Genomic DNA, 21,662 nt, shown 5'->3' on the forward strand with positions numbered 1-21,662 from the left:
ATACACGGACAATTACAGCCGAGATAGCTTCTATAGCAGCCCCACAGACAGACAGACAGATAGCTTCTATAGCAGCCCCACAGACAGAGATAGCTTCTATAGCAGCCCCACAGACAGAGATAGCTTCTATAGCAGCCCCACAGACAGAGCTTCTATAGCAGCCCCACAGACAGAGCTTCTATAGCAGCCCCACAGACAGAGTCCAGGGTCAATTACAGCCGAGATAGCTTCTATAGCAGCCCCACAGACAGAGCTTCTATAGCAGCCCCACAGACAGAGATAGCTTCTATAGCAGCCCCACAGACAGAGATAGCTTCTATAGCAGCCCCACAGACAGAGTCCAGGGTCAATTACAGCCGAGATAGCTTCTATAGCAGCCCCACAGACAGAGTCCAGGGTCAATTACAGCCGAGATAGCTTCTATAGCAGCCCCACAGACAGAGTCGAGGGTCAATTGAGACGTTCAGAAAACAAGGTTTGGAAAGAGCAGGGTAAATATGGTGGGAAGCATTTTCTCTGGTAAACTCTCGAGCAAGTATTGGTCATTTTTTAATAAAAGCTATGTAGACATGCTGTCATTGGCAGGCTAGCTGGCCCCTGTTGTAAGAATCAATATCAGCAACAGTAATGGGACGCTCATAAGCAATTGCTTGTTGTTATCGTTGTAAACCCTTTGTGCTTCTATAGCAGGAGGTACAGCACGCTGTAGAATGGAAGAAAAATAATAATCCTGACATATAAAGTAATACACAAAGTGGATTGTTGTAATGATGTTATCTTTGCGACGGTATAGTGAATCTCTTCTAATACGTGTGTCTGGCTCCCCAGATGTGACTCCTGAGGCCCCTCCAAGTAGAGCGCCCCCTGAGGCCCCTCCAAGTAGAGCGCCCCAGGTCATCCTTCACCCTGTTCTGTCTGCGCTAGGGTGAGTTGAATCATATCCACCTTACGTAACACATGCAGGAGGACTACCCTTTTACGCAAACACGACACTATCAACTGCATATGAATGAATAAATCATGCAGTTGATCGTACTCCCCTCTCTCTTTCCTTGTATCTTTCGCTGTCTAACCACCCCCACCATTCTCTCTCTCTCTGCGATCACTGGTCGGAAGCAGACTCAAAGTTATTGGAGCACAGAGATTTGGGTGACGATTTGACATGCGAGGCGAGCGCACACATGAGGAATACGGAGGGTCTAATGATAGCATGGCCTTCACTTCACGCTACAGTTGCGATGCCAACTGCATTTACTCTTGCTGTTTGAGGAAGCTAGTGGTTGCATGAGAAACATAAGGAATAACAACAGGAATAGGACGAGGAGCGACAAGGTTGCCTTTTTGACCTAGATGTTAATTGGATTAGATTCTCAGCGCATGGAGGAGGAATGGAGACGTGGTGGTCTCTGTGGCTATACCGTGGGTTGATGTTCAATTTCGATTAAACGTGTTTGCACGAAACCTTTGACGGAATAGTCGATAGGACAATGATGCTGTACTTGATTTCCTTTAAATATCAACAGAACACGATCCTGGAAAGGTCTGCGATTAACCCATTTTGACCTGAGATCAGATTCTAAAAATGTCTTCTACATCCTGACAGTTTTCTGAAAAAGCTATGTTTCTATGTCAGTCGTTCTTCAACACACTCTAACCACAAGGCCACTGAGCATTTTTTTGCTCTAACTAATTAGGCTTTAACACTTTGAGAGCCCACGCAAAACTGCCCAAAAATCACTTTCACCTAGAAAATCCATTCACATTTTTTATAATTCAGCTGACTGTGGAGACACATGCTGGAACTTTTTACTTACGTTATTTAATTTAAACGCCAAATGCATTCTCAATGGCGAAAACACAAACTTTGGCACCATGTATTAAAAAAATAATAATAATCATTGTTTTGATTTTTTTGATTTTTTTTGATTAAAAAAAATATTAAAAGAAAAATATTATTATTATTATTATTTTTAAAGACGTCCACAGACGTCTTTGGGCTCTGCCCGTGCGGTAATACCAAAGACGTCCACAGACGTCTTGGGCACAAAATGTGTAATTTCCTAAGAGAATACCATGAATGTGATCACTTACTGTACATACTGTACATATCGAAGTTCAAAATTGTCCATTTGTTATCGCAATACATACTCCTTCCAATGTCCAAACTTTATTTTTCTCTCAAGAAAGAGGCGTGATGTTACTTTTCATTCAGAACTTCTGATAACTTTGTGTGGACGCTCCTGCATCCCAAGATGTCCTGACTGTAGTTTTTAAGTTTTGTTTCCGACGTCAGAAGGTTTGAACCAAAACCATCACCAAAACCTTAAAGATGGAGTGCCACAATTTTTGTATTTTTCCAGTTGTTCATGTGTCTATGAGTTGACAGTACTTCATTAGACACCCTGGAGTCGTTTTTATGTGCAATGGTGTGTTAACTTTGTATTTAGGGTTTCTTCCTGGAGGCTGAACCCTTGACAGTCAAACGGGCCAATGAAATTCAGCCCCTCCTCTAACCCCTCCCCCTTTATCATATAACTACAGCTGTGGGTGCGGCTTCAGTTCAGGTGGATCACCACCCATCACCACCCACCAGGCAAACCAGGCATACTTAATGAACGGGTGGGCGTGTCCACATAAAAGCGTGATTTTAACAAATATTGTACACTTTTTGGAAAAAGTTCTTCCTCCTTATATTATAATAATACCTGATGATCATGTTTTAGGGTGGAAAAAAATCGTGGCACTCCATCTTTGAAATGAGCATTGAGTATTTTACGGTGTGGCTTTTACTGAGTGGACTTTAACCATCAATACAATACAAGCAATAATACAAAATGAAAATGTCTTTCTCCCTCCCCTCTGCTCTCTCCCTTTTCACCCATGCACCCACTTTCCCTCTCCTATATTAATTCTCTATCAGCTCGATTTCCCCGTTTCATTTTCCACCTCTCTCACTCTATCCACCTCTTCTGTCGCTGCCTTCTGACCAATGTGAATACATTAGTGCGGTTATGAAACCACATGCTCTTCTGATTTAATTAATGGTACGTGGCCCTCCTCCCCTCACTCGCTGTATGCTCCTAAAGTGGCAGATGGCAGATTCCCCAGCCCTTAATGGCCTCTTCTCTTGGTTAATGAGGGCCCCTCTCAGGCCCCAGCAACCGGCAGGAGCCACTCATTAGGCCGGAGCGGGGGACCTGCAGCTAGCGGGGACCCTGGGCTCTGCGGGTACCGCATATTATGTCACACGTTGCCTTGCTGTTGGCCTCTGCTCCCGTAGTCTCTGCTCCCGTAGTCTTGGATCGTTTCTCAGAGAATTACAGGTTGGGGGAGGGGGTTGGCACAGGTTGGGGCAGGGTATTATATATCTGTTGATGACCACCGTGGTGACCGCTCCGGAGCGGTGGTCACCTCACCACCGAAAATCCAGACTATGAATAGGCCTTAAGGCAGCCAGGGGGGTGACGTGAGTTCATTTCTGTCTGGCTCTGCCTCTGTTGGGTGTGGGTTGAGACTATAGTCTGGGTGTTCAGCCTCTCTGTTGGGCGTGGGTTGAGACTATAGTCTGGGTGTTCAAATGCACATGGGAGAATGATTATTTATCTATTTATGTTTATCTTCTCTCAGTCGGCTTATGATATGTTTTCTGTTGCTTACAGGAACGAAGGCAACCCTTTGCTGCAGATCGAAGTTGAGCCCACGTCGGATGTGAGTCATGCTGCTGTTGATCTCTTTTTGGTTTGCCAGTGAAATGCAGTCCTAATTTATGTTGAATGGCCGCGCTGTGTGTTGAAAATAGCCGACCTTCAAGCTCACAACCCTGTGAGCTTGAAGGTTGGGCTATTTTTGGCTTGCGACAGCGTCATAGGTAGTTGTTTCTTATTATTTCATTATTATTATTATTATTTTTTCTCTCTCATGAATACATCAGTGTGAAATAAGGGGCGATGACACACGAACGCACGCACACGCACACGCACGCACGCACGCACGCACGCACGCACGCACGCACGCACGCACGCACGCACGCACGCACACACACACACACACACACACACGCATTCTGATGGTGACACACAAAAAAACAGACAGCTGTAACAGACATTAAGGCCCAGCTCCGGCGCTCGTTTGGTCTAATTAGGGAGGGCCTTGAGAAATCTCCACAGCGAATAATAATGCTTCACAAGCTGGAGGGGGAATTTAGTTCCCCGTGACTAATGATGTCACGCTGCTCCTTACCACAATTCATTGAAATATAATTATGTTTTGAAGGTATAGAACGTCGCTTCAATGGAGAGCATGCAGCGCGCGCACACGTGCGTGTGTGCGTGCATGCGCGTGAGTGTGCGTGAGTGTAAATATATGATCAGGTAGCTCTCGTGCACATCGAGGCAGAGGTGGAGGTGTTGGTAGGAAAGTGAATGCACATGAGGACAAAAGAACCCCCCCCCACTGCTTCTCTCAGGAAGGGTCAGCACTAGGGCTGTGAATCTTTGGGTGTCCCACCATTCGATTCGATTCGATTCCGATTCTTGGGATCACGATTCGATTCAAAATGATTTTTTTCGATTCAACTCTCGATCCAAAAAAATGATTTGATACATATAGGATTTCAGCATGAGCTACTCCAGTCTTGTCTTGTCTTGTCTTGTCAACTCTTGTGTTAGTGCACAGAGACTAGAGACACACACTCACACTAAAGAGTTGCTATGATGCAAGTAATATTAACGAGTGTATGTCAACGAAGATCAGACACGCCTCAGCTGTGCTGAACTGAAGTGACGACAGGAGTAACTTGAAAATGACTGAAGATTTTTGGAAATTATGAATCGATTTTGACGGGAATCGCGATTTATAATTTGAATCGACACCCCTAGACAGCACACTCCAATGATGATGGACAGGACAGCACTGGCCTTGCTTAATTTTTGTATTTTTCTGCATGACGCGTTTTATGTAGCCTACAGTAGCAAACAGACAAAGCCGACACAGCGAAATGCTGTATCTGAATACCGTACCACAAACGCTGACATTTTACATCAGGGGTTCTCAACGTTTTTGGCCGAGGACCCCCGGAAATGCTTTGGCAACGTCTCGGGACCCCCGAGACGGGACCCCCCCTCCCGACCCCCAATATAAATTGACTGCTACAATAACCTTAATAATAGAGACAATACACCATAAATAAATACTGAAACCAGATATAATCATTAGGGAAGGTGTATGCATGTACTATGTGTACTATATGTAAACTCTTCATTTCCATTTTCCAGCCATTCAGTTGCATTAAAATCTTTTTGTTTTTGTTTTTTTTGGGACCCCCCAAAATAATTTGGCGACCCCCCGAGGGGTCGCGACCCACGGGTTGAGAACCCCTGTTTTACATGACGTGCTAGTTAGCCAGTCTCTGCTTATAGTCCTGTTCTCGTCTTCCTACAACACAGAACGAGGAGGGTAACGACGACGACTCGGGCGACGAGTTCGAGGAGATGAACCTGGCGCTCCTGTCCGCTCGCAACTTCCCGCGCAAGGCCAGCCAGACCAGCATCTTCCTGCAGGAATGGGACATCCCCATCGAGCAGCTGGAGATCGGGGAGATGATCGGCACGGGGCGCTTCGGCCAGGTCTTCCATGGCCGCTGGCACGGCGAGATCGCCATCCGTCTCATCGACATTGAGCGCGACAACGAGGACCAGCTGAAGGCCTTCAAGCGGGAGGTGATGGCCTACCGCAACACGCGCCACGAGAATGTGGTGCTGTTCATGGGTGCTTGCATGAGCCCGCCGCACCTGGCTATCATCACTAGGTAAGGCTGCTAATACACCTGGCTATCATCACTAGGTAAGGCTGCTAATACACCTGGCTATCATCACTAGGTAAGGCTGCTAATACACCTGGCTATCATCACCGGGTAAGGCTGCTAATACACCTGGCTATCATCACTAGGTAAGGCTGCTAATACACCTGGCTATCATCACTAGGTAAGGCTGCTAATACACCTGGCTATCATCACTAGGTAAGGCTGCTAATACACCTGGCTATCATCACTAGGTAAGGCTGCTAATACACCTGGCTATCATCACCGGGTAAGGCTGCTAATACACCTGGCTATCATCACTAGGTAAGGCTGCTAATACACCTGGCTATCATCACTAGGTAAGGCTGCCAATACACCTGGCTATCATCACTAGGTAAGGCTGCTAATACACCTGGCTATCATCACTAGGTAAGGCTGCCAATACACCTGGCTATCATCACTAGGTAAGGCTGCTAATACACCTGGCTATCATCACTAGGTAAGGCTGCTAATACACCTGGCTATCATCACTAGGTAAGGCTGCTAATACACCTGGCTATCATCACTAGGTAAGGCTGCTAATACACCTGGCTATCATCACTAGGTAAGGCTGCTAATACACCTGGCTATCATCACTAGGTAAGGCTGCTAATACAAGGGGGTTGTTGAATCTCAAACCAGTCCCTATAGTTCAGTATATGGTGAACTGATCAGGAAGTGAGTGAGTTCTCTCCTCCGCGTCATCAGTGCCCTGCATACCCTATTCTTCACTTGCACAATGTAGGAGGCGGGACTAAGGGGGACTTCCTGTTGGGATATCACCCAAGTGTTTTCTTCCTGTCCATCGGGCGTGCATGTAAGTCAGTAATTTTCTACGGACAATTATAGTATTTTCTCGTCAATTGTAATTTTTTAAATTACGTTTAAAAAAACCTTTTATTCATATGGTTAATTTACCATTTGTTTTTATCGTAATGTTTTATTTAGGGTTTTTTCTCAAGGGGAAAGTTGTATGCTCCAGTGCAGCAGCACAGACAGGCACTGGAGCATACAACTTTCCCCTTGAGAAAAAACCCCTAAATAAAACACTACGATAAAAACGAATGGTAAATTAATGAACCATATGAATAAAAGTATTTTTTAAACGTAATTTAAAAAATTACAAGTGACGAGAAAATACTATAATTGTCCGTAGAAAATGACTGACTTACATGCACGCCCGATGGACAGGAAGAAAACACTTCCCAACAGGAAGTCCCCCTTAGTCCCGCCTCCTACATTGTGCAAGTGAAGAATAGGTGGGGTTGGCGAAAGGTTAAAAAAGGTTCCACAGTATGACTTCACAGTATGGCTGTAGGGAAGACTGCATATACTTGTTGAGAAAATCTCAAGATACACACATTACAACAATAATAACTTTCAAGAATAACTTTCCCCTCCCCCCCCTCTCTGCTCTCAAGTTGTACTAATTGGCACAGCTGCTGCTGTTTGTATATCCACCACTGAATACCTTCCTGTTAGGGGACAACAGAAAAGCCATGAATAAAAAAAATGCTATAGATGAATGTCAACCAAAATAGCACGCAAGACAATACAGGAGATGCTCTGTTGCTATGTTGCCTTGTACTGGAACAATAAGGAACAATACAGGAGATGCTCTGTTGCTATGTGTTGCCTTCTACTGGAACAAGGAAGAATAAGGAAAAACTAAGTGAATTCCCTAGAAACTCTGCAGGATTATGAGGTTTATTTTCCCCTCTTAATTCTTCCTCTGCCGCTAGCTGTTAGCAGTGGCGTGCACAGATAGACACTAGGGGGTGCTAGAGCACCCCCTGCCCATTTGCACCCCCTTTGCACCCCATTTGCACCATTTGTTTGTATGTACACTGTACATACTGTACAGTGTACACTGTACAGTATGTGCACCATGGTGACATTGATCAATTCTTAATAAAAAGCTTCTAATATATTATTTAGGCCCCAGAATCTATAAATCTCACCGGCCGGTTCCACGCGCTGCACAAGGTGCCCTTTTTTCCCTTGAGCACCTGCCCCTCTAAATGTCTGTGCACGCCACTGGCTGTTAGCATAAATGAAGCTAACCTATGCCAGCCGTGTTCACTTTAAGAGAAGGAGTTTGATCCGCCCACCCGGCCCCGCCCCTATACACACACACTCAATACACACACTATAGTATCATTAGCACAAGCACACAGTGTTTACCTCGGTGCGGTGTCATTAGTCAGAAGGTTCATTGTTCCAAAATTACTATCCCTATCTCTAACCCTAACCTAAACATAACCACAAGCACGGGAGCAGTGCATGTTCGCCAACCTTAATGCATGTTCGGACTAACGGGACTTCGGATCTATGGGCAGTTCCCGTTTAGCTCTCGCCAGAAACTAAACGGGACTCGGGAGCGACGCAGTACAAAGTCACAAATTACATCCGAACTTTGTATGGCTGAAGATCCACCAAGGACAGCTCTGCTGGATTCCCACTTATGGAGGTTTGAAAATCCTGCTCGTAATCGAGGTAAACGGACATCAGATTTAACGTCCCATAGCTGGTGGTGACGGAGGCGTTGCATAGCGACCGGATCAAGCTGCCGTTATAGGGCTCAACCATTATACGGAGTATACGCTGGGGTCCGTATATATACGGACCTAGCAAATAACGTCCCTTAGCTGGGGGGTACGTATATATACGGACGTAGCAAATAACGTCCCTTAGCTGGGGGGTACGTATATATACAGACAAGACGTGCAATTTGAAGTTATGTTGTCATACTGTGACTTAAAGCGGTAATTCACCCAAGAAATGTATTTATTTCTATAAATAAAGTCCTTTATTATACAGTACTATACAGTACCCCTTTAACTTATACTGCTGTGCAAATTACAGTAGGTGTGCACTGTGCATCCAACTGTAATGTTCAATTACTGTACATGTGATCATTTTATTTTGATAATTTTGAGAAAAAGGCAATATGTGAAACATAGTAGCCTACATCTACGTAGTTATTGGTTGAACTAGACCTGTACGTGCCCGTCGCAGTCGGCCACCGGCCGGCCTACTTGGGAACGATGCAACTTGGGAACCTAATGATATACGTTGTCATAGCACCCGTTTTAACTGTCAGCCGGTGTCCCACATGGAGATCTGTGTGTGAAGACTGCAAACTGAAAAGTGTACTTGGCAATCAATTCGGGCCCACTGGCATGGTTGAGCCTCAATTGGCTGAGGCAGAGGCTGGAAATTGCACAGTTGAAAGGAGTTGGCCTCATTAGGCCCACTGGCAGAGCCTGGCCCAGGTGAAAGGAGTTGGCCTCATTAGGCCCACTGGCAGAGCCTGGCCCAGGTGAAAGGAGTTGGCCTCATTAGGCCCACTGGCAGAGCCTGCATGGCCCAGGTGAAAGGAGTTGGCCTCATTAGGCCCACTGGCAGAGCCTGGCCCAGGTGAAAGGAGTTGGCCTCATTAGGCCCACTGGCAGAGCCTGGCCCAGGTGAAAGGAGTTGGCCTCATTAGGCCCACTGGCAGAGCCTGGCCCAGGTGAAAGGAGTTGGCCTCATTAGGCCCACTGGCAGAGCCTGACCAGAGCCTTTTGTGGTGGTTCTGGAGAAGCGTGGGTCCGACCGACTAGATACCTGGCTGGCACTCACGAATGTGAAGTCGGTGGGTCAAACGGTTCTCGAGTTACGTGCATTACAACCGTACACGCACACAGAGCCGTGGCGCATTTATAGTAGGATGGTTGGAATATGAATATAGTAATTATGCTCGGCCATCCTGACCTGACCTAAAAATCAACAATACAACAGGAATTATTTTCCCGCAGTCGCATTCTTGGAGATCCTGGGCGCTGATTGCTGAAAACGACAAATTGTCAGTGCAGAAATTGTTTTTACTATACTGTCCATGAACAAACAGCGCTGCTCCAATTATACTGTACATTTGTGTACGGGCTTAAATGGAAAGATCATTTGTTCAAATTTGGTCCCATTAATCCAAATAGGAAACAGGACCACAGAGAAAACCAAAGGCCAAATCAAACTCTAATAGCTAATTTATGCTCTGTCGTATATTGGTGTTGTCGCACGCAGAAAACAGACAGATCTACAAGCTGACAATGTGTTGCCTGTGCAACACATTGTCAGCTTGTAGATCGTCTGTTTGTGGCACATGACACCATGGCATTACAAAGTATATAAATCCGACTTCAGTGGTTTGAAATTGGCTCAGGCTGTACAAAGCCTTTCAGGCTGCATTAATCCATTCTGGGCGGGAACCCCTTTTGGTGTTTTAAGCATTGTGTTATACTTTAGCTATTAAAAAATAGCAGATCTACAAGCTCACAGCGCGGCACCGAGTGCCGCGCTATGAGCTTGTAGGTCTGCTATTTATTTTTGAAAAATCGTGAACATGTAGTGCAAAGCTTTGAATATATTCTTTCAGAGCCAACTCAAATCTTTGCTTCTGGGGGGGGTCCATGGAACAACATATTTTCAGATGGGGGTCGGCGGCATATTACATATAATTTGTGGGGTCCTTGTCATGAAATCTTGAGAAACACTGATATAAAAACATGAGGTTTTTCAGAAAAAAATACATTTTAAAAATAATTTTTTTTTAAATTTCGACGTCAGGCCTAAATGGGTTAAGGTGAACACAAATAATAAGTCTTTCATCTTTTCCTAAGTAGACTCAATCAAAGCTCCCATGGTGGTGAATATCATTTCTCATTTCCAAGCTACAGTATTATGCGGGGAGCTGGTGTCTTTCAGAATGCTGTTGTGACTTCATTAGAGCCTGTATAGCTTTTCATTAGTGGCATGCAGCCACAAAAAGGTGTCTTCACTCATGCTGCCCATCTTGTTTGTTAGAGCAGGGGTTCTCAACGTTTTTGGCCGGGGACCCTAACTCTAACAGTTAGAGGAGGTGGCATGACATCTGCGGCAGTACAGTATGTCAAAGGAGTCTGCGTTTAGCTGAAGGTGGCAACACATGTATCACCACCAGTGCCATAAGGTGCGCTGCTTCTACGTTGCAGGGACTCCCAGGAGGGGGTTCCGCTAAAAATATAGCTTCTGTCACCTTCGGCGTTTTGAATGAATATGCATAAACATACAGTGCATTTGGGCTACGGGGTCCTTTGATTGTCACCAGCATGACGGACGCTGTTTGGAGGCAAGGGGTTGGGTTTCAGAAATGCTGGTTAAATATCCCAGAAACAATAAAAAAACAAACAAACAAAGAAACAGAAAAACATTTCAAAACTAATTTAAATTGGCCTGGGCCGTGGCTCAGTGGTCCAGGCACCTTGGCCAAGTAGCCCGGGTCTGGCAGTGTGCCGTGGGTTCGACTCCCGATCCCAGACGGCCTTTATTGCATGTCACTCCCCCATCTCTCTCCCCCATTTCCTGTCAGCCTACTCTCTGTCCCTCCATAAAAAATATAAAATAAAAACTAATTTTGAATTCAAAGTCGATGTTGTTGTGCCCGTCTAAACACTTTCGCCACCGAGTGGCGCGCTACGAGCTTGTAGATCTGCTATTTTTGAAAAATCGTAAAAATGTGGCGCAAACCTTTGAATATATATTCTTTCAGAGTGAACGTTTTTAACTGAAATCTTTGCTTCTGAGGGGTTCCTGGAACAACATAATAATTATGTTGTTCCAGGAACTGTTATACTGTTATTTGTCAAAATTATATGTAATTGGCCGCCGACCCCCGTCTGAAAATATTATTTTCAGATGGGGGTCGGTGGCCAATTACATATCATTTTTGGGGTCCTTGACATGAAATATTGAGCACCACTGATACAGAAACATGAGGTTTTTCAGAAAAAAATACATTTTAAAAATACATTTTTTTTAAATTTCGACGTCAGGCCTAAATGGGTTAAGGTGAACACAAATAATAAGTCTTTCATCTTTTCCTAAGTAGACTCAATCAAAGCTCCCATGGTGGTGAATATCATTTCTCATTTCCAAGCTACAGTATTATGCGGGGAGCTGGTGTCTTTCAGAATGCTGTTGTGACTTCATTAGAGCCTGTATAGCTTTTCATTAGTGGCATGCAGCCACAAAAAGGTGTCTTCACTCATGCTGCCCATCTTGTTTGTTAGAGCAGGGGTTCTCAACGTTTTTGGCCGGGGACCCTAACTCTAACAGTTAGAGGAGGTGGCATGACATCTGCGGCAGTACAGTATGTCAAAGGAGTCTGCGTTTAGCTGAAGGTGGCAACACATGTATCACCACCAGTGCCATAAGGTGCGCTGCTTCTACGTTGCAGGGACTCCCAGGAGGGGGTTCCGCTAAAAATATAGCTTCTGTCACCTTCGGCGTTTTGAATGAATATGCATAAACATACAGTGCATTTGGGCTACGGGGTCCTTTGATTGTCACCAGCATGACGGACGCTGTTTGGAGGCAAGGGGTTGGGTTTCAGAAATGCTGGTTAAATATCCCAGAAACAATAAAAAAACAAACAAACAAAGAAACAGAAAAACATTTCAAAACTAATTTAAATTGGCCTGGGCCGTGGCTCAGTGGTCCAGGCACCTTGGCCAAGTAGCCCGGGTCTGGCAGTGTGCCGTGGGTTCGACTCCCGATCCCAGACGGCCTTTATTGCATGTCACTCCCCCATCTCTCTCCCCCATTTCCTGTCAGCCTACTGTCTGTCCCTCCATAAAAAATATAAAATAAAAACTAATTTTGAATTCAAAGTCGATGTTGTTGTGCCCGTCTAAACACTTTCGCCACCGAGTGGCGCGCTACGAGCTTGTAGATCTGCTATTTTTGAAAAATCGTAAAAATGTGGCGCAAACCTTTGAATATATATTCTTTCAGAGTGAACGTTTTTAACTGAAATCTTTGCTTCTGAGGGGTTCCTGGAACAACATAATAATTATGTTGTTCCAGGAACTGTTATACTGTTATTTGTCAAAATTATATGTAATTGGCCGCCGACCCCCGTCTGAAAATATTATTTTCAGATGGGGGTCGGTGGCCAATTACATATCATTTTTGGGGTCCTTGACATGAAATATTGAGCACCACTGATACAGAAACATGAGGTATTTCAGAAAACTGTCAGAATTTAGAAGACTTTAAAATAGGTTAAAATAGCTTTCAAGCATCATAATAACAAGTAAGACGCGTGAACGCGGGAAGCGAACGCAGCTCGTAAATTGCAAAAACAACAATTAGAATAAATTACGTAATTTTGTAAGGTTTTTTTTAAGTTCTCTTTTTTTGTGTTTAAGTTTTTTTTTTAAGTTAAGTTCTTTTTAAGTTTTTCTTTCCTTTTAAAGTTTTTCCTTTTTAAGTTTTTTTTTAAGTTAAGTTTTTTTGTAAATTAAGTTTTTTTAAGTTAAGTTTTGTTTAAGTTTTTCTTTCCTTTTAAAGTTTTTCCTTTTTAAGTTTTTTTTTTAAGTTAAGTTTTTTTTTAAGTTAAGTTTTTTTTAAGTTTTTCTTTCCTTTTAAAGTTTTTCCTTTTTAAGTTTTCTTTTTTAAGTTAAGTTTTTTTGTAAATTAAGTTTTTTTTAAGTTAAGTTTTGTGTGTGTGTGTGTGCGTGCGTGCGTGCGTGAGTGTGTGTGTTTTTCTTTCCTTTTTAAGTTTTTTTGTAAGTTAAGTTTTTTTTAAGTTAAGTTTTGTGTGTGTGTGTGTGTGTGTGTGTGTGTGTGTGTGCGTGCGTGCGTGCGTGAGTGTGTGTGTGTGTGCATGTGTGTGTGTGTTTTTGTGTGTGATACAGCTGCGCCCTCTGGTGGTGGGCGGGTGGTGTTACAGCGGGACAGACACACACACAGACATGATCTGCTGGGTCTCATAGTAAATGCTCACTGCGTTCGCAATCACTGCGTTCGCAATAATGTAACCTTTGTCTTTTTCTCAGCTTGTGTAAAGGCAGAACGCTGTATTCTGTTGTACGGGATGCCAAGGTGGTTCTGGATGTGAACAAGACTCGACAGATAGCACAAGAGATGGTCAAGGTAGAGGCCTCCGCTGAACGCGTGTGTGTGCGTGCGTGCGTGCGTGCGTGCGTGCGTGCGTGCGTGCGGCAATGTCTTATCAAGGAAACCCCCTTAGATAGCACTTTTTAGACTTAGATAGAATTTGAAACAGACTTATAGCATGTTATGTAGACAGCACAATAATTGCATTGTATGTAGTCATGTTGTATGTAGTGCACTTCATAGTATATATGTACAGCATAGTATAGTATATATGTATAGTTTATATGTATAGTGTCATTATATAGATATGTTCTAGTTACGTTCTTAGCTTACGCATGTTTCTTGATAAATGCATTTTATATGTATTCCCATGCTTTTTTGTTCTTGCTTATTGTAAATCGCTCTGGATTAAGAGCGTCTGCTAAATGCCTAAATTGCAAGGAAAATATCTGTGTTTTTTTCTTCAGGGAATGGGTTACCTCCACGCTAAGGGCATCCTCCACAAAGACATGAAGTCCAAGAACGTGTTTTACGACAACGGCAAAGTAGTCATCACTGACTTTGGACTCTTCACCATATCTGGGGTGCTGCAGGCTGGCAGGTAATTCGTTAAAAACTTCTCTCATGCAGCTTTAACGACTTCAACCCTTGCATCCCTATATTCTGCTTGATTATGTAAATAAATGAAGAAAAAGTAAATTACTATTTTAATGGTAACGGACGGACAGCAACACCCACAAGCAACAGCTTTGCAAACCAATTTCACAACAAGTCGTTTCACAAAAGACACTTTACATAGAGAGAGCAGCTTACCCCAAAAATGCATTTTGAAAATGTCTTGAGGAAAATAAAATTGCTGCTTAACATGACACACAGCAGACTAGACTGGACCATGTTCTTTTGGTTGAGTTCTCTTGTCGTGATCTCAAGAGACAAGAGATCCTGCACTTCCTGGTTGCCCAGGATCTCCACTCCTTTTTTTATTTTGTATTAATTATTTACCTGACACCTGCCTACATCATCATCATCATCATCATTTTTCGACCGCGGTCGAGATCATGGATTCCACAATGCTACGCCAGACTTCCCGGTCCTTGATTGCCACCCCCAGTTCCTGCCTACTGAAGCACCGGTCCTTCATTGCCACCCCCAGTTCCTGCCTACTGAAGCACCGGTCCTTCATTGCCACCCCCAGTTCCTGCCTACTGAAGCACCGGTCCTTCATTGCCACCCCCAGTTCCTGCCTACTGAAGCACCGGTCCTTCATTGCCACCCCCAGTTCCTGCCTACTGAAGCACCGGTCCTTCATTGCCACCCCCAGTTCCTGCCTACTGAAGCACCGGTCCTTCATTGCCACCCCCAGTTCTTGCCTACTGAAGCATGTGTCCCTAGCGATGAAATCAGGGAACGACAGCTTTCTACCTCTGGTCCGCCCTGAGGCAGGACTCCAGAGAAGAAGGGAAGATATAACCTCATTGTCAGCTCTGTAGCAGTGGCCGGTAAACTGCGCTCTTCTGGATCGGACCAGTGAAGAAACACGGGGAAGGTTGCCTTATTAGATTAGTCGATGGGTGGCTCTTCCAAGACCGATTTTGCTACATAGTCCTGCCTACATAGTCAAGTTCAGCTCTATGCCGATGACATATTTATTTATTTATCTGGTTCTGACATAATGCAAATTCAACTAGAAAAAGAGACCTTCTGGGCACAGGTCTCCACCAGGAGGATAGGACTGTGTGAGATGTTTGGCAAAATGTTTAGGAGTAATATAAACATGTTTTTTTGTTTGTTAGTTTTTTGCAACAATTTTCTTCATTTTGTTGAGGAAATGCAGAGTGCACTATAGGCCAATGTGAAAAGGGTGCCATTTAATACGCCTTTAATGGCAATTGGATGATTTGAGGCATTTTGTGCAAAAATCAACCTGTTGGTGGCGCTATAACAGGCCAATGTGAAAAGGGTTCCTCAGCCTAGTAAGAAAATGTGTGAAAGATTTCACGTAAATTGCATGCTGCGTTCATGATTTGAGGCTTTTGTTCAAAACGGGGCAATCTTGCAAACTGTGAAAGCCAATTATAGCCAATTAGGATGGAATATGAAATATCGGACAGATCTGACTTGAGCACATGACCATAGAGATACTGTGTAACGATTTGTGAATTATTTGGACAGAATCTGGAAAAAAACTGTGTTTTACAAAAGTCGGCCTCCTGGTGGCGCTATAAAAGGCAGATGCGGAAAATGCAGGTCAAAGATTTGTCCTTGGCCTCTAGAGAGTGTGCATGCAACGTTTCACGCAGATCGGTGCAGTTTTAGGTAAAAAATGTGAAAAGCTGCCTCATGGTGGCGCTATAACAGGCCGTTCTGGAAAATGTGGGGCAGAGGTTCATCGTTGGCATCCAGGGAGTGTGTGTGCAAAGTTTGGCATCGACCGGGTTAACGGTGCCGGAGATTAGCTGGTAACAGACGGACGGAAGGACGGACGGACACACACACGGACGGAGTGCAAAACATACTCTCTCCCCATGCCTTCGGCCTGGTGGAGACAAGACAATAATCTTTACAATCAGACTTCCATTACAATTCAGAAAACTGGCTCCATAATAACAAACTGCTGTTGAATAAAGGGAAATCCTGTAGCATGGTGTTTGGTACACGACGCCACAGTCGAGCATGAAGCTCTCTTGAAGTACGCATACATTAACTCAAATGGCACCTCACCTTGAGAAAGTTGACTCATTCAAATATCTTGGAGTGTGGCTCGACTAAGAGCCTGAAGAAGAAAGCGAGAGCAAACACTCAGTTGAGTCATTCCACGTAATAGTGTAACAGGGTGCACGGTTCTGGAAGATATACACTGTAAGAATGTATACCAGCACTCCTGTTATATCCTTTAGGATTCTTGTTTTTAAGTGGTGCAACCACTTCCTTAAGTAGCTTTGTGTGTGCCTGGGTGGCTGGCTGGCTGGGTGGGTGGGTGCGTCTGAGCACGAAAACAGCATGGTTGTTTTTCACCACCTGTGCGCAACCCAACACACACACAAACACACACGCACATATTAACTGTATGATTTCGGGTGTGCCAGTACTGTACAGTACAGTGACAGTACAGTACAGTAGAGGGTACAGTAGAGGGACCCCCACACGGTAACTCTGTCATTTCTCAACCGTTTCGGACGCAGGGCGGCTCGCCGGAATCGGGCCAGCACCCTGGGTGCGTTCCTGTGGGTCTGGAACTCCCTCCCCCCCGGGAACCCCCACACAGAGTTGCACCGCTTACTTCACACGGGTGTGATTTTTATTATTCGAACAGCAGAATGGACGTTTCGGCCGAGTTGCCTTCATTCTTCACCTTAAATCTCTGGTATTCATTCTTACAGTCGACCCAGAACTTACCTTCAAAAAACATATGGTTGCCTGAGCTCACTCTACCGTTCAATTAACTGCTTTTCATTTGATGTTAGAAAAATAATCATCTCTTCAAGTGTTACTTCCTATTATAGATTACGCAGATGTCTTGTACCAGAACACCACAGACTCTCATCTTAAAGGGACATTCAGTGATTTGGGTGATTTGGAAAACCACCCAGTCCGCCCCGGTAACAAAATGTGCACATGCACGCTCTACAGTGGGGGGAAGTGCAACAGGCCAACAGCATGTGCACCAAGGCCCGCCCCCACTCGATCATGATTGGAGGAAGGCCCCTCTCATCCTGATTGGATGACGGTTTTGCCACCCGCCACCAAAACTGAAACTAGGGTTATTTGACCCCAGGGGCTCACTGGGGACAGGGAGGAACTCCTTATATGGTCAGCACACTCTATAGTAGGGAGGATTATCCAGAAAAAAAGAAAAAATAAGTGATATTTAAGTCAAATCACTGAATATACCTTTAAGCCCCTTAGGGCAGTATTATGCGTGTCTTAAGTACCAGGTCTTATGAGTTAACTTAAGACCTGGAGGCGTGGTCAATGCTGTTTGGCCACTCAGAATAGCCAAATGGCATTGATCACGCCTCCAGGTCTTAAGTTAAGTAATAAGACCTGGTACTTAAGACACGCATAATACTGCCCTTAATGTCTTATATAACTCCCTGTGCAGGTTTGTATTGAGATGTCCATATGATACTCATCACTGCTTCATGCACAACTCGCTCAATTGGCTGCAGCCTAAATCAAGAAGGCAATTATATTGGTTTCTCTTCATTTATAAATGTATTTATTTTAAGTGTCCTTACCTAAAGCAGTACTTGGCCCAGTCTACTTCATCATATCCACTTATGATGGGGTACCTACCCCTAGGGTAGGTACCCTCACAAAAAACATGCAGTAATCCTGGTCTCTAAACTGCCTCCCCCTGGCCAGCCGGGGCGCCTGATGGAGGGTTAAGGAACTGGTTGGAATAACGTGTTCCTTCCAGGTGCTACGTCCAACCAGGGAAACTCCCCCCTGTCAGGTGTAAAGGAGCAACTTGGACACTCAGGCATGAAGGAAGCATGAGTTCAAGTCCGTTGCTCTCCCCATGTCCCCCATATATGGGGACTAGGTTGGCGGAGGGTGTGTAGAGCCCAGGATCACATTAGATAATTGACACAGGGGTGAAAAATGGGTTACAAAATCGTGGGATAAAAATTATATAAAAAAAAAATCATATCCACTTAGACATCTACAATGCTTTTACTTTATAACATCCTTCTGTTATAAAGACCCATTTGATTGGAACAATCTTCCTCTATCTATTCCATCGATTTCATTTCATCCTTCAGTCGCTTTAGGACTTCCCTTCATTTACATCTTGACTCACCTTGTTTATGCTTTTGCAGTAGCCTACCCGTTATAGATTCATCCATGTATTTGCACTTTCATTCCTCTGTTGGAAGTGTGGGGATGTGTTGATGGTGTGGACCACGCAGAGGCCCCACCTCCCCCTTCTTTTTACAGCACTCAGTCTCATTATCTCGATATCGGCACTCTGTGACCGTTTGGACGTCGGAACATGCTTGAGTCGGTCCCCGCCCTATTTACTGATCAGTGTGATGTCCACAGGTCTCTGCGTGTATTCCCACTGGATCTCATTACGCTGTGGGAAGCCACGGAGACACGGACTGATGTTGTCTTTTATACTCTCTCAGATATAGCAGACGCATGTTGAAGACAGGCTGCTGCTGTTGGCCGCTCAGATGCTACAGCAACACTATAGCAGTCTCGATTGTAACAACTACACTACAGGGAAATGGGACTGGTTGTTTTGTGTTTCACACTATCATCTTTTCTCAAGGGTACAGAATGGGGTCCATTTGGATCCATTAATACAGTCTTTGAGTTAACCCATTTTGGGCGGGAACCCCTTTTGGTGTTAGCATATGCTTTAGCTATTGAAAAATAGCAGATCTACAAGCTCGTAGCATGCCACCGAGTGGCGCGCTAGGAGCTTGTAGGTCTGCTATTTTTGAAAAATCGAAGAACGACTGACATAGAAACATAGCTTTTTCAGAAAACTGTCATTTTCAAACAGACATTAGTTTTGCACAAAAAAACACTTGGGTTAAAAACAGCCAAAACAAATGCAAAACAAATGCTTGGAATGGATTAATTTGTAATCATAATAATGTGATTGCACATTTGCACTATGATAAGTAGTATATCTAGTTCTGTTATGGGTGATTCTGTGATAGTGCAATGTATGGATTGTATTATGATCATGTGATGTATCTATGTGGTATATGGTATGCATTGACAATTAATTGTTCATATAATGCCTTTACCTTATGCTCTGCTCTGGGGTTTGTTGTTGATATCAGAGTTGTGTCTCGGTGCACATATAATCTGGGATATCACATGAGCAGAGCCACACTGCCATACTGCAATAGCTTTGCAATAAATGGTTAATGGCCTGAGCTGACGAGTCCTAATGAATTCAGAATTAATTCAGGAAAGTAAAACATATGAGGGGTTGTTGGCGAAACAGCCTTTCTGTGTGGAGTTTGCATGTTCTCCCCGTGTCCCATAGGGTATAGGTACCCTAACAAAAACACATGCAGTAATCCTGGTCTCTATACTGCCTCCCCCTGGTCAGTCGGGTGCCTGATGGAGGGGAAAGGAACTGGTTGGAATAACGTATTCCTTCCATGCACTACGTCATACGGGCAAACCCCCCCTGTCAGGTGATAAGAAGTGGCCTCTGCTCACTCCTCATGCATTGAAGGAAGCATGATTTCAGTTTGTGGCTCTCCCCAGGTTGGCAGAAGGAGAGTAGTGTGCCGGATTACAGTTTAGGCAATTGGCACTGGGTGAAAAATGGGTTTCAAAATCGTGGGATAAAAAAATCGAAAAAGAGGAAGGGAAAGGAAAAAATGAAATATAAATAGCCCCCTAAAATTGCTATGGAAAGCACGATAAAACACAGATACAGGAAAATAACAGACTCAATGTGCATTATCACTTACATACCTTTATCTGAGTGTTGATGACTTTACGGTGATATATACTGTAGCAAAACCATAGCCATTAAATGGTAAATGGTGCATTTATATAGCGCCTTTATCCAAGGCGCTTAACATAGGTTTTAACAGTTTGTTCTATATTCTACTGTCTCTGCAGCAGGAGGGAAGACAAACTGAGAATCCCCAGCGGGTGGCTGTGTCACCTGGGTTAGGGTTAGGGTTAGGGTTAGGGGTTAGGGTTAGGGTTATGGTTAGGGTTAGGGTTAGGGTTATGTTTAACAGTGTGTTCTATATTCTACTGTCTCTGCAGCAGGAGGGTTAGGGTTATGGTTAGGGTTATGTTTTAACAGTGTGTTCTATATTCTACTGTCTCTACAGCAGGAGGGTTAGGGTTAGGGTTATGTTTTAACAGTGTGTTCTATATTCTACTGTCTCTGCAGCAGGAGGGAAGACAAACTGAGGATCCCCAGCGGGTGGCTGTGTCACCTGGGTTAGGGTTAGGGTTAGGGTTAGGGTTATGTTAGGGTTAGGGTTATGTTTTAACAGTGTGTTCTATATTCTACTGTCTCTGCAGCAGGAGGGAAGACAAACTGAGGATCCCCAGCGGGTGGCTGTGTCACCTGGGTTAGGGTTAGGGTTATGTTAGGGTTAGGGTTATGTTTTAACAGTGTGTTCTATATTCTACTGTCTCTGCAGCAGAAGGGAAGACAAACTGAGGATCCCCAGCGGGTGGCTGTGTCACCTGGGTTAGGGTTAGGGTTAGGGTTAGGGTTATGTTAGGGTTAGGGTTATGTTTTAACAGTGTGTTCTATATTCTACTGTCTCTGCAGCAGGAGGGAAGACAAACTGAGGATCCCCAGCGGGTGGCTGTGTCACCTGGCGCCAGAAATCGTTCAGCAGCTCTCCCCAGAAACGGAGGAGGACAAACTCCCTTTCTGCAAACAGTCCGATGTCTTTGCTTTCGGGTGAGTGACATTTGAAGGCTTTTTTTTTAAACAAATCTTTATAACAGTCATGACAATATACATTACAATACAAAACACAAACAACAAAGTTATTAACAATACAACATCAGAGCCAGGGGGGATTAGATTACTAACAGAAAACATTAAAGAGTGAACACAAAGCAACAGTTCTCCGCAGCTTTCTTATTTATAAGTGCTGAAGGCATTTGCTGAAGGCGACTGCGTCGCTGCCCAAGTGACGTCACTCATGCGACTCCTCCATGTCTCTCGCTGTCACTCAAGTGACTACTGGCCAATCACAGCGCGTCTTTTCCGGGACTTATGTTACGCACGCGGAAGCTGCTCATTGAAGGCAAATGCTTTGCAAGGAATGTCGGGAAAATTGTGCCTTCAATGGTGACACGCGCCTCAGAGCCGGAAAGGGCGTCTACGTATATATGGCTATGGCTTCAAGTCCATACTACTTCCTTGTTGCATAACAGTGACATCACTGTCCAC

The 21,662-nt window shown here is 44.3% G+C and overlaps 1 protein-coding gene across 1 annotated transcript in view; it reads left to right on the forward strand.

Moving 5' to 3' along the window:
* ksr2 (kinase suppressor of ras 2) overlaps nt 1–21,662 on the forward strand; it is a gene marked incomplete at both ends in the record, with an annotated part of 170,082 nt that overhangs the window by 144,750 nt on the left and 3,670 nt on the right. Inside the window, 6 exons of the mRNA XM_079517141.1 lie at nt 829–925; nt 3,660–3,708; nt 5,445–5,806; nt 13,696–13,792; nt 14,224–14,357; nt 21,030–21,164. Of these exons, the coding sequence (XP_079373267.1) occupies nt 829–925; nt 3,660–3,708; nt 5,445–5,806; nt 13,696–13,792; nt 14,224–14,357; nt 21,030–21,164 (874 nt within the window). The remainder of the gene's footprint in view (nt 1–828; nt 926–3,659; nt 3,709–5,444; nt 5,807–13,695; nt 13,793–14,223; nt 14,358–21,029; nt 21,165–21,662) is intronic.

This window comes from Electrona antarctica, assembly GCF_951216825.1.
Source record: "Electrona antarctica genome assembly, chromosome: 12".
Taxonomy (NCBI): domain Eukaryota; kingdom Metazoa; phylum Chordata; class Actinopteri; order Myctophiformes; family Myctophidae; genus Electrona; species Electrona antarctica.